The sequence below is a fragment of the Lethenteron reissneri genome, unplaced genomic scaffold (assembly GCF_015708825.2).
Source record: "Lethenteron reissneri isolate LAM-NWPU_2019-01 unplaced genomic scaffold, ASM1570882v1 scaffold_1901, whole genome shotgun sequence".
In the NCBI taxonomy this organism is placed as follows: Eukaryota; Metazoa; Chordata; class Hyperoartia; order Petromyzontiformes; family Petromyzontidae; genus Lethenteron; species Lethenteron reissneri.
Genome location: NW_026891665.1, coordinates 14,006 through 30,325, shown reverse-complemented (window position 1 = coordinate 30,325; position 16,320 = coordinate 14,006). Strand labels below are relative to the sequence as shown.

The following is a 16,320-nucleotide window of genomic DNA, read 5'->3' as shown; positions in this document are numbered from 1 at the left end:
GGTGGTGGTGGTGGAGATGGTGGTGGAGGTGGTGGTGGTGATGGTGGTGATGGTGGAGATGGTGGTGGAGGTGGTGTAGGTGGTGGTGGTGGTTGTGGTTGTGGTGGTTGTGGTGATGGTGATGATGGTGGTGGTGGTGATGATGGAGGTGGTGCTGGTATCGTGTGCACAGAAATGCCGCCTTGAATAAATTATGTTAATCGCTGCATAAATTATGTTAATCGCTGCATAAACTATGTTGAACGCTGCATAAATTTTGTTAATCTATGCATATATTATGTTAATTATTATGTTAATATCGGTGACGTCATCTCCCACACCAGCAGGGTCAGACAGCCCTCTGGCACGTGAGTGAACGCACGTTGCCACCACCACCACCACTACTGTTTTCTCAACATTTTAAATGAAATTAAGCCGCCCGCTATTTTAAAAACGACTTCGCGTGCACCCTGGAGCCAGGCCCGTCACGTTTTAAACTTTTTTTTGTTGAAATTGAACTAAAATTTTTTTTACGAACTAGGCCTCTTACGGGCCCTACCGCGCTTGCCTAGAAGCGCTGCGGGAAATTGGCGTTGGGACCCCGCAGGCCACTGAGGGTGGTAGGGGGGTCGGTCGTGAAATTAGACTTAAAATTCATTAGTCAATTTTATTTTAAATGCAACAGTTTTTGTTGTTGTTAGAGCTCTATGTATGTCAACGGGTCTCTGTGTATCTCTATGGGTGTCTATGTACACTACACTACTGTACACTACACTTTTATACACTACACTACTATACAGTACACTACTATACACTACACTATACACTACACTACTATACACTACACTGCTACACACTACACTACTATACACTACACTACTATACACTACACTATACACTACACTACTATACACTACACTACTATACACTACACTACTATACACTACACTGCTACACACTACACTACTATACACTACACTACTATACACTACACTATACACTACACTACTATACACTACACTACTATACACTACACTACTATACACTACACTGCTACACACTACACTACTATACACTACACTACTATACACTACACTACTATACACTACACTATACACTACACTACTATACACTACATCACTATACACTACACTGCTACACACTACACTACTATACACTAATACACTACACTACTATACACTACACTACTATACACTACACTGCTACACACTACACTACTATACACTAATACACTACACTACTATACACTACACTACTATACACTACACTACTATACACTACACTACTATACACTACACTACTATACACTACACTACTATACACTACTATACACTAATACACTACTATACACTACACTACTATACACTACTATACACTAATACACTACTATACACTACACTACTATACACTACTATACACTAATACACTACTATACACTACACTACTATACACTACTATAACCTAATACACTATTATACACTATACACTACACTATTATACACTACACTACTATACACTACACTACTATACACTACACTACTATACACTAATACACTATGCACTACTATACACTACACTACTACACACTACTATACACTACACTATACACTACTATACACTACACTATACACTACTATACACTATACACTACTATACACTATACTACTATACACTACACTACTATACACTACACTACTATACACTACACTACTATACACTACTATACACTACACTATACACTACACTACTATACACTACACTTATACACTACACTACTATACACTACACTACTATGCACTACACTACTATACACTACACTATACACTACACTACTATACACTATACACTACTACACCTATACACTACACTACTATACACTACACTACTATACACTACACTACTATACACTACACTACTATACACTACACTACTATACACTACACTACTATACACTACACTACTGTACACTACACTACTATACACTACTATACTCTAATACACTATACACTACTACTCCTATACACTACACTATTATGCACTACACTACTATACACTACACTACACACTACACTACTATACACTACACTACTATACACTACACTACTATACACTACACTACTATACACTACACTATACACTACACTACTATACACTACACTACACACTACACTACCTACATACTAACTATACACTACTACTATACACTTACACTACTATACACTACTTAACACTACACTACTATACACTACACTACTATACACTACACTACTATACACTACACTATACACTACACTACTATACACTAATACACTATTATACACTATACACTACACTACTATACACTACACTACTATACACTACACTACTATACACTACACTACTATACACTACACTACTAACACTACTATACACTAATACACTATACACTATTATACCCTACACTACTATACACTACACTACTATACACTAATACACTATGCACTACTATACACCACTACTATACTCTACTATACACTACACTACTATACACTACACTACTATACACTACACTACTATACCCTACACTACTAATACACTACTACACTACTATACACTACACTACTATACACTACACTACTATAACACTACTATACACTACACTACTATACCTCCCTACTATACACTACACTACTATACCTACCTACTACCTACACTACTATACACTACCTACTATACACTACACTACTATACCACTACACTACTATACACTACACTACTACACACTACTATACACTACACTATACACTACTATACACTACACTATACACTACTATACACTACACTATACACTACTATACACTACTATACACTACACTACTATACACTACACCACTATACACTACACCACTATACACTACACTACTATACACTACACTACTATACACTACACTACTATACACTACACTACTATACACTACACACTACTATACACTACACTACTATACACTACACCACTATACACTACACCACTATACACTACACTACTATACACTACACCACTATACACTACACCACTATACACTACACTACTATACACTACACTACTATACACTACACCACTATACACTACACCACTATACACTACACTACTATACACTACATTACACTACACTACACTATACACTACACTATACACTACTATACACTACACTATACACTACTATACACTACACTATACACTACTATACACTACTATACACTACACTACTATACACTACACCACTATACACTACACCACTATACACTACACTACTATACACTACACTACTATACACTACACTACTATACACTACACACTACTATACACTACACTACTATACACTACACCACTATACACTACACCACTATACACTACACCACTATACACTACACTACTATACACTACACCACTATACACTACACCACTATACACTACACCACTATACACTACACCACTATACACTACACTACTATACACTACATTACACTACACTACACTATACACTACACTATACACTACTATACACTACACTATACACTACTATACACTACATTACACTACACTACTATACACTATACACTACTATACACTACACTATACACTACACTATACACTACTATACACTACACTACTATACACTACTATACACTACACTATACACTACACACTGCCATACACTACACTATGCACTACACTACTAAACACTACACACTACTATACACTACAATACTATACACTACATCACTATACATTACACTATACACTACTACACACTACACTATACACTACACTACTACACTACTACACTACACTATACACTACTACACTATACACTACTACACTACTACACTACACTATACACTACTACACTACACTAATACACTACACTATACACTACACTACTACACTATACACTACTACACTACACTACTACACTACACTATATACCTTCTTGGTTCTTTCGGTAAAGTCACATAGAAGGGAAGTAACAAATAATAAAAATAAAACATAATAAAATACAATTCTCACGACGTTTCGGCCACAACGCAAGCAGCCGTCCTCAGGTGAAAACCAGGTCTGCCGAGGTGACAGCGTCTGAATGAAACGGCACACGAGCTTGGAGCATGTATATAAGCTGGGTAGGAAGGGGGTGAAAGGGCGCATTGACAAAATAATTTGCATATCAAGAGGAATTTTGAATATTTATGGGAAATGCAGGTATGTGATTAGTACTACTTATGCCCGTGCATTATGCAGGATTAGCAGCATCAAAGGGAGGGGATATGGGAAATGCAGGTATGTGAGTTAGTACTACTTATGCCCGTGCATTATGCAGGTTTAGCAGCATCAAAGTGAGGGGATATGGGAAATGCAGGTATGTGATTAGTACTACTTATGCCCGTGCATTATGCAGGATTAGCAGCATCAAAGGGAGGGGATATGGGAAATGCAGGTATGTGATTAGTACTACTTATGCCCGTGCATTATGCAGCATTAGCAGCATCACAGGGAGGGGATATGGGAAATGCAGGTATGTGATTAGTACTACTTATGCCCGTGCATTATGCAGGATTAGCAGCATCAAAGGGAGGGGATATGGGAAATGCAGGTATGTGATTAGTACTACTTATGCCCGTGCATTATGCAGCATTAGCAGCATCACAGGGAGGGGATATGGGAAATGCAGGTATGTGATTAGTACTACTTATGCCCGTGCATTATGCAGGATTAGCAGCATCAAAGGGAGGGGATATGGGAAATGCAGGTATGTGATTAGTACTACTTATGCCCGTGCATTATGCAGGATTAGCAGCATCAAAGGAGGGGATATGGGAAATGCAGGTATGTGATTAGTACTACTTATGCCCGTGCATTATGCAGGATTAGCAGCATCAAAGGGAGGGGATATGGGAAATGCAGGTATGTGATTAGTACTACTTATGCCCGTGCATTATGCAGGATTAGCAGCATCAAAGGGAGGGGATATGGGAAATGCAGGTATGTGATTAGTACTACTTATGCCCGTGCATTATGCAGGATTAGCAGCATCAAAGGGAGGGGATATGGGAAATGCAGGTATGTGATTAGTACTACTTATGCCCGTGCATTATGCAGGATTAGCAGCATCAAAGGGAGGGGATATGGGAAATGCAGGTATGTGATTAGTACTACTTATGCCCGTGCATTATGCAGGATTAGCAGCATCACAGGGAGGGGATATGGGAAATGCAGGTATGTGATTAGTACTACTTATGCCCGTGCATTATGCAGGATTAGCAGCATCAAAGGGAGGGGATAGGGGTAGCATTAATAAAGGGAAGAAATGTTAATAGTATGTAGCTGCAGTAACTAAAACCATCACATAAACAACTAAAGTATAAACTTCATAGTATCATCAGTATACTTACTATACTCTACAATAAGCTGAGTTACTAACAGTAAGTAATACATTGCAATTCTACGTCGTAAAAAATATAATATGCTTCCAGCTAAACTTTTTTTCTCTTACATCGCACGAGTCTACACCGTACTATATACTGCCATAGACAAACCCAACATTAAACTATATATTGTATTGCTATAAACCACCTGTAATATTACACCGTATTATTCTACCCACCCTAATGTGCATCGCACTGCTGTATATTCACTATACAATTACGGTAGTATATATTACTTTGTACATTGTATTAAGCATATACATTTGTATACTATTTGTTATTATACGCTGTACCATTGACCGTCGTGTGAAAGATGCTAAGAGGAAGCAACGAAATATGTCAATGGGAGAGTAGTGTGGGAGAAATTTGCAGCGGAGCAAAGAATCCATTCCCTGCGGAGAATACAAGATATCTAGTCAATGCCAGTGAGTGGAACGCGGTCTGAGAGTCACCGTAAACGTGAACACAATCAGTTAAGATCCAAAATGGTTTATTACGTCCTTCCAATGATTGCCGAGAGCCAGAATCCATCTTCTCGGTTAAAATTGTCTCTGTGTTTGTATATGTGGATCGCCTCATGAACGAATCTCTCATGGTAGCCAGATGGCTTGCAGAGAACCTCTGTCTTTGAGAAGTCAATATCATTTGAGCCCACTGAATTGTAACAGTGATCTGCCACGGCTGAGGTGTTTGTCCTACCATGTTTCAAGTCTGCTTGGCGTACGTGTTTGAGTTCACTGCCAATGTGTTCCTGGTCGGAGATGCATTGGGCTCTATGGTATAGAGTCTTGATGAGGGAATTCTTCTGGGATGGATGGTGGTGGGAATCCGGTTTTAGGTAAGCATCCGTATGGGTGGCTTTCCCGTAGACCAGGGGTCGGCAACCTACGGCTCCGGAGCCGCATGCGGCTCTTTACGGGCTGCTTCTTAACGATGAGTACGTATGTACTCAGATGCATTGCGGCTCTTGAAATACTGAATTTTGTACCGAATTGGAAAGAAATGGCTCTTCTTGTTATTTTGGTTGCCGACCCCTGCCGTAGACAGAGTGGCTCATTGAACCATCAGGTCTCCTTTTAATTAGGACATCCAAAAAGGGTAGCTTGCCATCTTTTTCGACTTCCATGGTGAATCTGATGGCTGGGTGTATGGAATTGATGTGGTCGAGGAATTGGTCCAGAGCAGGCCGGCCGTGTGGCCAGATGACAAAAGTGTCGTCTACGTACCTCTTCCACGAGGTCGGGCGTAGAGTGGCGGTCTGGATGGTGTCAGTCTCAAATTTCTCCAGGAAAACGTTGGCTACAACCGGAGATGGGGAGGAGCCCATTGGGGTGCCCTCAGTTTGCTTGTAGAAAGTTCCATTCCAGGTGGAGCATGTGTTGGTTAAGCAACGTCTCACCAGGGGGGCTACCCCAGCATTCAGTCCTTGATGAACCAAGTCTTCAATGATTGCGATGGTGTCAGGTACAGGAACTTTGGTGACTCTGTGACTCCGCCCCCAGCAATGGCCGCCCGCCTGCTGCTGCTGTTGTTGCCGCGGCAACACTATACACTACTACACTATACACTACTACACTATACACTACTACACTATACACTACTACACTATACACTACTACACTATACACTACTACACTATACACTACTACACTATACACTACACTATACACTACTACACTATACACTACTACACTATACACCACTACATTATACACTACTACACTATACACTACTACACTATACACTACTACACTACACTACACTACACTATACACTACTACACTATACACTACTACACTATACACTACTACACTATACACTACTACACTATACACTACTACACTATACTATACACTACACTATACACTACACTACTACACTATACACTACTACACTATACACTACACTATACACTACTACACTATACACTACTACACTATACACTACTACACTATACACTACTACACTATACACTACACTATACACTACTACACTATACACTACTACACTATACACTACTACACTATACACTACTACACTATACACTACTACACTATACACTACTACACTACACTATACAACTATACTATACACTACACTATACACTACACTATACACTACACTATACACTACACTATACACTACTACACTACACTATACACTACACTATACACTACACTACACTATACTCTACTCACGACTCTGTGACTCCGCCCACAGCAATGGCCGCCCGCCTGCTGCTGTTGCCGCGGCAACGCCGGGGCCTGCTGAGGCTGGCGGCACGAAGCCTGAGCTCGCCTGGGGGTCACCCTTGCCACCACCAGCAACTCACCTCATCATCATTCAACTCATTCAACTCATTCAACTCATTCACCTCTTCATTCTCCTCCATCCCACGCTTTTCATCGTCCCCCACCTCCTTCCTCACCTCGTCCACCTTCCCCACCTCCTCCACCTCCTGCTTTTCCACCTCCACCACCTACTCCACCACCTCCACCTTCCTCACCTCCCCTACCACCTCCTCCACCTCCACCACCACCTTTTCCTCCTCATCGCCTACCTACTCCACCTCCTCCTCCACCTCCACCTCCTCCACCTCCTCCTCCACCTCCTCCACCTCCCCCACCTCCTTCCTCACCCCCTCCACCTTCCTCAACTCCACCTTCACCCCCACGTCCACCTTCTCCACCTCCTCCACGTCCACCTTCTCCACCCCCACGTCCACCTTCTCCACCACCTCCACCTCGTCGCCATCTTCTCGTCGCCCCGCGGGCCCCAAGGAGGACGCCGCTCGCCACAGGAGGAGGGACGTGATGAGCAGATCCTTCCTGGGGGACGTCACGGTGAGTGTCGTCATCAGTGACGTCATCAGTGTCGTCATCAGTGTCGTCATCAGTGACGTCATCAGTGTCGTCATCAGTGTCGTCATCAGTGTCGTCATCAGTGTCGTCATCAGTGTCGTCATCAGTGTCGTCATCAGTGTCGTCATCAGTGTCGTCATCAGTGTCGTCGTCAGTGTCGTCATCAGTGTCGTCATCAGTGTCGTCATCAGTGTCGTCATCAGTGTCGTCGTCAGTGTCGTCATCAGTGTCGTCGTCAGTGTCGTCATCAGTGTCGTCATCAGTGTCGTCATCAGTGTCGTCATCAGTGTCGTCGTCAGTGTCGTCATCAGTGTCGTCATCAGTGTCGTCATCAGTGTCGTCAACAGTGTCGTCATCAGTGTCGTCATCAGTGTCGTCGTCAGTGTCGTCATCAGTGTCGTCATCAGTGTCGTCATCAGTGTCGTCATCAGTGTCGTCATCATGTCGTCAACAGTGTCGTCATCAGTGTCGTCATCAGTGACGTCATCAGTGTCGTCATCAGTGTCGTCAACAGTGTCGTCATCAGTGTCGTCATCATGTCGTCAGTGTCGTCATCAGTGTCGTCATCAGTGTCGTCAACAGTGTCGTCATCAGTGTCGTCAACAGTGTCGTCATCAGTGTCGTCATCAGTGACGTCATCAGTGTCGTCATCAGTGTCGTCAACAGTGTCGTCATCAGTGTCGTCATCAGTGTCGTCATCAGTGTCGTCATCAGTGTCGTCATCAGTGTCGTCATCAGTGTCGTCATCAGTGTCGTCAACAGTGTCGTCATCAGTGTCGTCATCAGTGTCGTCATCAGTGTCGTCATCAGTGTCGTCATCAGTGTCGTCATCAGTGTCGTCAACAGTGTCGTCATCAGTGTCGTCATCAGTGTCGTCATCAGTGTCGTCAACAGTGTCGTCATCAGTGTCGTCGTCAGTGTCGTCATCAGTGTCGTCATCAGTGTCGTCATCAGTGTCGTCAACAGTGTCGTCATCAGTGTCGTCATCAGTGACGTCATCAGTGTCGTCATCAGTGTCGTCAACAGTGTCGTCATCAGTGTCGTCATCAGTGTCGTCATCAGTGTCGTCATCATGTCGTCATCAGGTCGTCATCATCAGTGTCGTCATCAGTGTCGTCATCAGTGTCGTCATCAGTGTCGTCAACAGTGTCGTCATCAGTGTCGTCGTCAGTGTCGTCATCAGTGTCGTCATCAGTGTCGATCAGTGTCGTCATCAGTGTCGTCAACAGTGTCGTCATCAGTGTCGTCATCAGTGTCGTCATCAGTGTCGTCAACAGTGTCGTCATCAGTGTCGTCGTCAGTGTCGATCAGTGTCGTCATCAGTGTCGTCATCAGTGTCGTCATCAGTGTCGTCAACAGTGTCGTCATCAGTGTCGTCATCAGTGACGTCATCAGTGTCGTCATCAGTGTCGTCAACAGTGTCGTCATCAGTGTCGTCATCAGTGTCGTCATCAGTGTCGTCATCAGTGTCGTCATCAGTGTCGTCAACAGTGTCGTCAACAGTGTCGTCATCAGTGTCGTCATCAGTGTCGTCATCAGTGACGTCATCAGTGTCGTCATCAGTGTCGTCAACAGTGTCGTCATCAGTGTCGTCATCAGTGTCGTCATCAGTGTCGTCATCAGTGACGTCATCAGTGTCGTCATCAGTGTCGTCAACAGTGTCGTCAACAGTGTCGTCAACAGTGACGTCATCAGTGTCGTCATCAGTGTCGTCAACAGTGACGTCATCAGTGTCGTCATCAGTGTCGTCAACAGTGTCGTCATCAGTGTCGTCATCAGTGTCGTCATCAGTGTCGTCAACAGTGTCGTCAACAGTGTCGTCATCAGTGTCGTCATCAGTGTCGTCATCAGTGACGTCATCAGTGTCGTCATCAGTGTCGTCAACAGTGACGTCATCAGTGTCGTCATCAGTGTCGTCAACAGTGTCGTCATCAGTGACGTCATCAGTGTCGTCATCAGTGTCGTCAACAGTGTCGTCATCAGTGTCGTCATCAGTGTCGTCGTCAGTGTCGTCAACAGTGTCGTCAACAGTGTCATCATCAGTGTCATCATCAGTGTCGTCATCAGTGTCGTCGTCAGTGTCGTCATCAGTGTCGTCATCAGTGTCGTCAACAGTGTCGTCATCAGTGTCGTCAACAGTGTCGTCATCAGTGTTGTCAACAGTGTCGTCATCAGTGTCGTCATCAGTGTCGTCATCAGTGTCGTCAACAGTGTCGTCAACAGTGTCGTCATCAGTGTCGTCAACAGTGTCGTCAACAGTGTCGTCAACAGTGTCGTCAACAGTGTCGTCAACAGTGTCGTCAACAGTGTCGTCATCAGTGTCGTCATCAGTGTCGTCAACAGTGTCGTCATCAGTGTCGTCAACAGTGTCGTCATCAGTGTCGTCATCAGTGTCGTCATCAGTGACGTCATCAGTGTCGTCAACAGTGTCGTCATCAGTGTCGTCATCAGTGTCGTCAACAGTGTCGTCATCAGTGTCGTCAACAGTGTCGTCATCAGTGTCGTCAACAGTGTCGTCAACAGTGTCGTCAACAGTGTCGTCAACAGTGTCGTCAACAGTGTCGTCAACAGTGTCGTCATCAGTGTCGTCATCAGTGTCGTCATCAGTGTCGTCAACAGTGTCGTCAACAGTGTCGTCAACAGTGTTGTCATCAGTGTTGTCATCAGTGTTGTCAACAGTGTCGTCATCAGTGTTGTCATCAGTGTCGTCATCAGTGTCGTCATCAGTGTCGTCATCAGTGTTGTCATCAGTGTCGTCATCAGTGTCGTCATCAGTGTTGTCATCAGTGTCGTCATCAGTGTCATCAACAGTGTCGTCATCAGTGTCGTCAACAGTGTCGTCATCAGTGTCGTCAACAGTGTCGTCAACAGTGTCGTCAACAGTGTCGTCATCAGTGTCGTCATCAGTGTCATCAACAGTGTCGTCATCAGTGTCATCAACAGTGTCGTCATCAGTGTCGTCATCAGTGTTGTCATCAGTGTCGTCATCAGTGTCGTCATCAGTGTTGTCATCAGTGTCGTCATCAGTGTCATCAACAGTGTCGTCATCAGTGTCGTCAACAGTGTTGTCAACAGTGTCGTCATCAGTGTCATCAACAGTGTCATCAACAGTGTCGTCATCAGTGTCGTCATCAGTGTTGTCATCAGTGTCGTCATCAGTGTCGTCATCAGTGTTGTCATCAGTGTCGTCATCAGTGTCATCAACAGTGTCATCAACAGTGTCGTCATCAGTGTCGTCATCAGTGTTGTCATCAGTGTCGTCATCAGTGTCGTCAACAGTGTCATCAACAGTGTCGTCATCAGTGTCGTCAACAGTGTTGTCAACAGTGTCGTCAACAGTGTCGTCAACAGTGTCGTCATCAGTGTCGTCATCAGTGTCGTCATCAGTGTCGTCATCAGTGTCGTCAAACAGTGTCGTCAACAGTGTCGTCAACAGTGTCGTCATCAGTGTCGTCATCAGTGTCGTCAACAGTGTCGTCAACAGTGTCGTCAACAGTGTCGTCATCAGTGTCGTCATCAGTGTCGTCATCAGTGTCGTCATCAGTGTCGTCATCAGTGTCATCAACAGTGTCGTCATCAGTGTCGTCAACAGTGTCGTCATCAGTGTCGTCATCAGTGTCGTCAACAGTGTCGTCAACAGTGTCGTCATCAGTGTCGTCATCAGTGTCGTCATCAGTGTCGTCATCAGTGTCATCAACAGTGTCGTCATCAGTGTCGTCATCAGTGTCGTCATCAGTGTCGTCATCAGTGTCGTCAACAGTGTCGTCAACAGTGTCGTCAACAGTGTCGTCATCAGTGTCGTCGTCAGTGTCGTCATCAGTGTCGTCATCAGTGTCGTCAACAGTGTCGTCATCAGTGTCGTCATCAGTGTCGTCAACAGTGTCGTCATCAGTGTCGTCATCAGTGTCGTCATCAGTGTCGTCATCAGTGTCGTCATCAGTGTCGTCATCAGTGTCGTCAACAGTGTTGTCATCAGTGTCGTCATCAGTGTCGTCATCAGTGTCGTCATCAGTGTCGTCATCAGTGTCGTCATCAGTGTCGTCGTCAGTGTCGTCATCAGTGTCGTCATCAGTGTCGTCAACAGTGTTGTCATCAGTGTCGTCATCAGTGTCGTCAACAGTGTCGTCAACAGTGTCGTCAACAGTGTTGTCATCAGTGTCGTCAACAGTGTCGTCATCAGTGTCGTCATCAGTGTCGTCAACAGTGTCGTCAACAGTGTCGTCATCAGTGTCGTCATCAGTGTCGTCATCAGTGTCGTCATCAGTGTCATCAACAGTGTCGTCATCAGTGTCGTCATCAGTGTCGTCATCAGTGTCGTCATCAGTGTCGTCAACAGTGTCGTCAACAGTGTCGTCAACAGTGTCGTCATCAGTGTCGTCGTCAGTGTCGTCATCAGTGTCGTCATCAGTCGTCAACAGTGTCGTCATCAGTGTCGTCATCAGTGTCGTCAACAGTGTCGTCATCAGTGTCGTCATCAGTGTCGTCATCAGTGTCGTCATCAGTGTCGTCATCAGTGTCGTCATCAGTGTCGTCAACAGTGTTGTCATCAGTGTCGTCATCAGTGTCGTCATCAGTGTCGTCATCAGTGTCGTCATCAGTGTCGTCATCAGTGTCGTCGTCAGTGTCGTCATCAGTGTCGTCATCATGTCGTCAACAGTGTTGTCATCAGTGTCGTCATCAGTGTCGTCATCAGTGTCGTCATCAGTGTCGTCAACAGTGTCGTCATCAGTGTCGTCAACAGTGTCGTCATCAGTGTCGTCATCAGTGTCGTCATCAGTGTCGTCATCAGTGTCGTCAACAGTGTTGTCATCAGTGTCGTCATCAGTGTCGTCAACAGTGTCGTCATCAGTGTCGTCAACAGTGTCGTCAACAGTGTCGTCATCAGTGTCGTCAACAGTGTCGTCATCAGTGTCGTCAACAGTGTCGTCAACAGTGTCGTCAACAGTGTCGTCAACAGTGTCGTCAACAGTGTCGTCATCAGTGTCGTCATCAGTGTCGTCAACAGTGTCGTCAACAGTGCGTCAACAGTGTCGTCATCAGTGTCGTCATCATGTCGTCAACAGTGTTGTCATCAGTGTCGTCAACAGTGTCGTCCAGTGTCGTCAACAGTGTCGTCATCAGTGTCGTCAACATGTCGTCATCAGTGTCGTCAACAGTGTCGTCAACAGTGTCGTCAACAGTGTCGTCAACAGTGTCGTCAACAGTGTCGTCATCAGTGTCGTCATCAGTGTCTCAACAGTGTCGCAACAGTGTCGTCATCAGTGTCGTCATCAGTGTCGTCATCAGTGTCGTCATCAGTGTCGTCATCAGTGTCGTCATCAGTGTCGTCATCAGTGTCGTCATCAGTGTCGTCAACAGTGTCGTCATCAGTGTCGTCATCAGTGTCGTCATCAGTGTCGTCAACAGTGTCGTCATCAGTGTCGTCATCAGTGTCGTCAACAGTGTCGTCACAGTGTCGTCAGCAGTGTCGTCACATGTCGTCATCAGTGTCGTCATCATGTCGTCATCAGTGTCGTCATCAGTGTCGTCATCAGTGTCGTCATCAGTGTCGTCAACAGTGTCGTCATCAGTGTCGTCATCAGTGTCGTCAACAGTGTCGTCATCAGTGTCGTCATCAGTGTCGTCAACAGTGTCGTCATCAGTGTCGTCATCAGTGTCAACAGTGTCGTCATCAGTGTCGTCGCAGTGTCGTCGTCAGTGTCGTCATCATTGTCGTCATCAGTTCTCATTGTCGTCAACAGTGTCGTCATCAGTGTCGTCATGTGTCAACAGTGTCGTCATCAGTGTCGTCATCATGTCGTCATCAGTGTCGTCATCAGTGTTTCAACATGTCGTCAACAGTGTCGTCATCAGTGTCCGTCATCAGTGTCGTCAACAGTGTCGTCATCAGTGTCGTCATCAGTGTCGTCATCATGTCGTCACAGTGTCGTCATCAGTGTCGTCATCAGTGTCGTCAACAGTGTCGTCATCAGTGTCGTCATCAGTGTCGTCATCAGTGTCGTCATCAGTGTCGTCATCATGTCGTCATCAGTCGTCATCAGTGTCGTCATCAGTTTCAACAGTGTCGTCATCAGGTGTCGTCATCAGTGTCGTCAACAGTGTCGTCATCAGTCGCATCAGTGGCGTCATCAGTGTCGTCAACAGTGTCGTCATCAGTGTCGTCAACAGTGTCGTCATCATGTCGTCATCAGTGTCGTCAACAGTGTCCGTCATCAGTGTCGTCATCAGTGTCGTCATCAGTGTCGTCATCAGTGTCGTCATCAGTGTCGTCATCATGTCGTCAACAGTGTCGTCATCAGTGTCGTCATCGTGTCGTCATCAGTGTCGTCACAGTGTCGTCATCAGTGTCCGTCAACAGTGTCGTCATCAGTGTCGTCATCAGTGTCGTCAACAGTGTCGTCATCAGTGTCGTCATCAGTGTTCGTCAACAGTGTCGTCAACAGTGTCGTCATCAGTGTCGTCATCAGTGTCGTCATCAGTGTCGTCAACAGTGTCGTCATCATGTCGTCATCAGTGTCGTCAACAGTGTTGTCATCAGTGTCGTCATCAGTGTCGTCAACAGTGTCGTCAACAGTGTCGTCATCAGTGTCGTCATCAGTGTCGTCATCAGTGTCGTCATCAGTGTCGTCATCAGTGTCGTCATCAGTGTCGTCACATGTTGTCATCAGTGTTGTCATCAGTGTCGTCACAGTGTCGTCAACAGTGTCGTCAACAGTGTCGTCATCAGTGTGTCATCATGTCTCATCAGTGTCGTCAACAGTGTCGTCAACAGTGTCGTCAACAGTGTGTCATCAGTCGTCATCATGTCGCATCAGTGTCGTCAACAGTGTCGTCAACAGTGTCGTCATCAGTGTCGTCATCAGTGTCGTCAACAGTTCGTCATCAGTGTCGTCACAGTGTCGTCAACAGTGTCGTCATCAGTGTCGTCAACAGTGTCGTCAACAGTGTCGTCATCAGTGTCGTCATCAGTGTCGTCACAGTGTCGTCCAGCGTCATCAGTGTCGTCATCATGTCGTCACAGTGTCGTCAACAGTGTCGTCATCAGTGTCGTCATCAGTGTCGTCATCAGTGTCGTCAACAGTGTCGTCAACAGTGTCGTCATCAGTGTCGTCATCAGTGTCGTCAACAGTGTCGTCATCATGTTGTCATCAGTGTCGTCAACAGTGTCGTCAACAGTGTCGTCATCAGTGTCGTCAACAGTGTCGTCAAGTGTCGTCATCAGTGTCGTCAACAGTGTCGTCATCAGTGTCGTCAACAGTGTCGTCACAGTGTCGTCATCAGTGTCGTCAACAGTGTCGTCGTCAGTGTCGTCGCAGTGTCGTCATCAGTGTCGTCATCAGTCGTCAACAGTGTCGTCATCATGTCGTCATCAGTGTCGTCATCAGTGTCGTCATCAGTGTCGTCATCAGTGTCGTCATCAGTGTCGTCAACAGTGTCGTCATCATGTCGTCATCAGTGTCGTCATCAGTCGTCATCATGTCGTCCTCAGTGTCGTCATCAGTGTCGTCATCAGTGTCGTCAACAGTGTCGTCAACAGTGTCGTCATCATGTCGTCATCAGTGTCGTCATCAGTGTCGTCATCAGTGTCCGCAAGTGTCCGTCACAGTGTCGTCAACATGTCGTCATCAGTGTCGTCATCAGTGTCGTCATCAGTGTCGTCATCAGTGTCGTCACAGTGTCGTCATCAGTGTCGTCATCATGTCGTCATCAGTGTCGTCATCATTGTCGGCATCAGTGTCGTCATCAGTGTCGTCACAGTGTCGTCAACATGTCGTCATCAGTGTCGTCATCAGTGTCGTCATCAGTGTCGTCAACAGTGTCGTCATCAGTGTCGTCAGCATGTCGTCATCAGTGTCGTCATCAGTGTCGTCAACAGTGTCGTCACAGTGTCGTCATCAGTGTCGTCATCAGTGTCGTCATCAGTGTCGTCATCATGTCGTCATCAGTGTCATCAGTGTCGTCATCAGTGTCGTCAACAGTGTCGTCATCAGTGTCGTCA

At 45.4% G+C, this 16,320-nt stretch overlaps 1 protein-coding gene across 1 annotated transcript; it reads left to right on the top strand.

The window, feature by feature from the left end:
* Positions 1-326: 326 nt before the first annotated feature.
* On the top strand, positions 327-8,303 carry LOC133339562 (uncharacterized; the record flags this gene model as incomplete). The annotated part of the gene is made up of 3 exons (XM_061547673.1): positions 327-347; positions 7,681-7,981; positions 8,057-8,303. Coding segments are annotated over exons 2-3 (546 nt in total), but the record flags the coding sequence as incomplete, so codon positions are not given.
* Between the last annotated feature and the right edge of the window lie 8,017 nt (positions 8,304-16,320).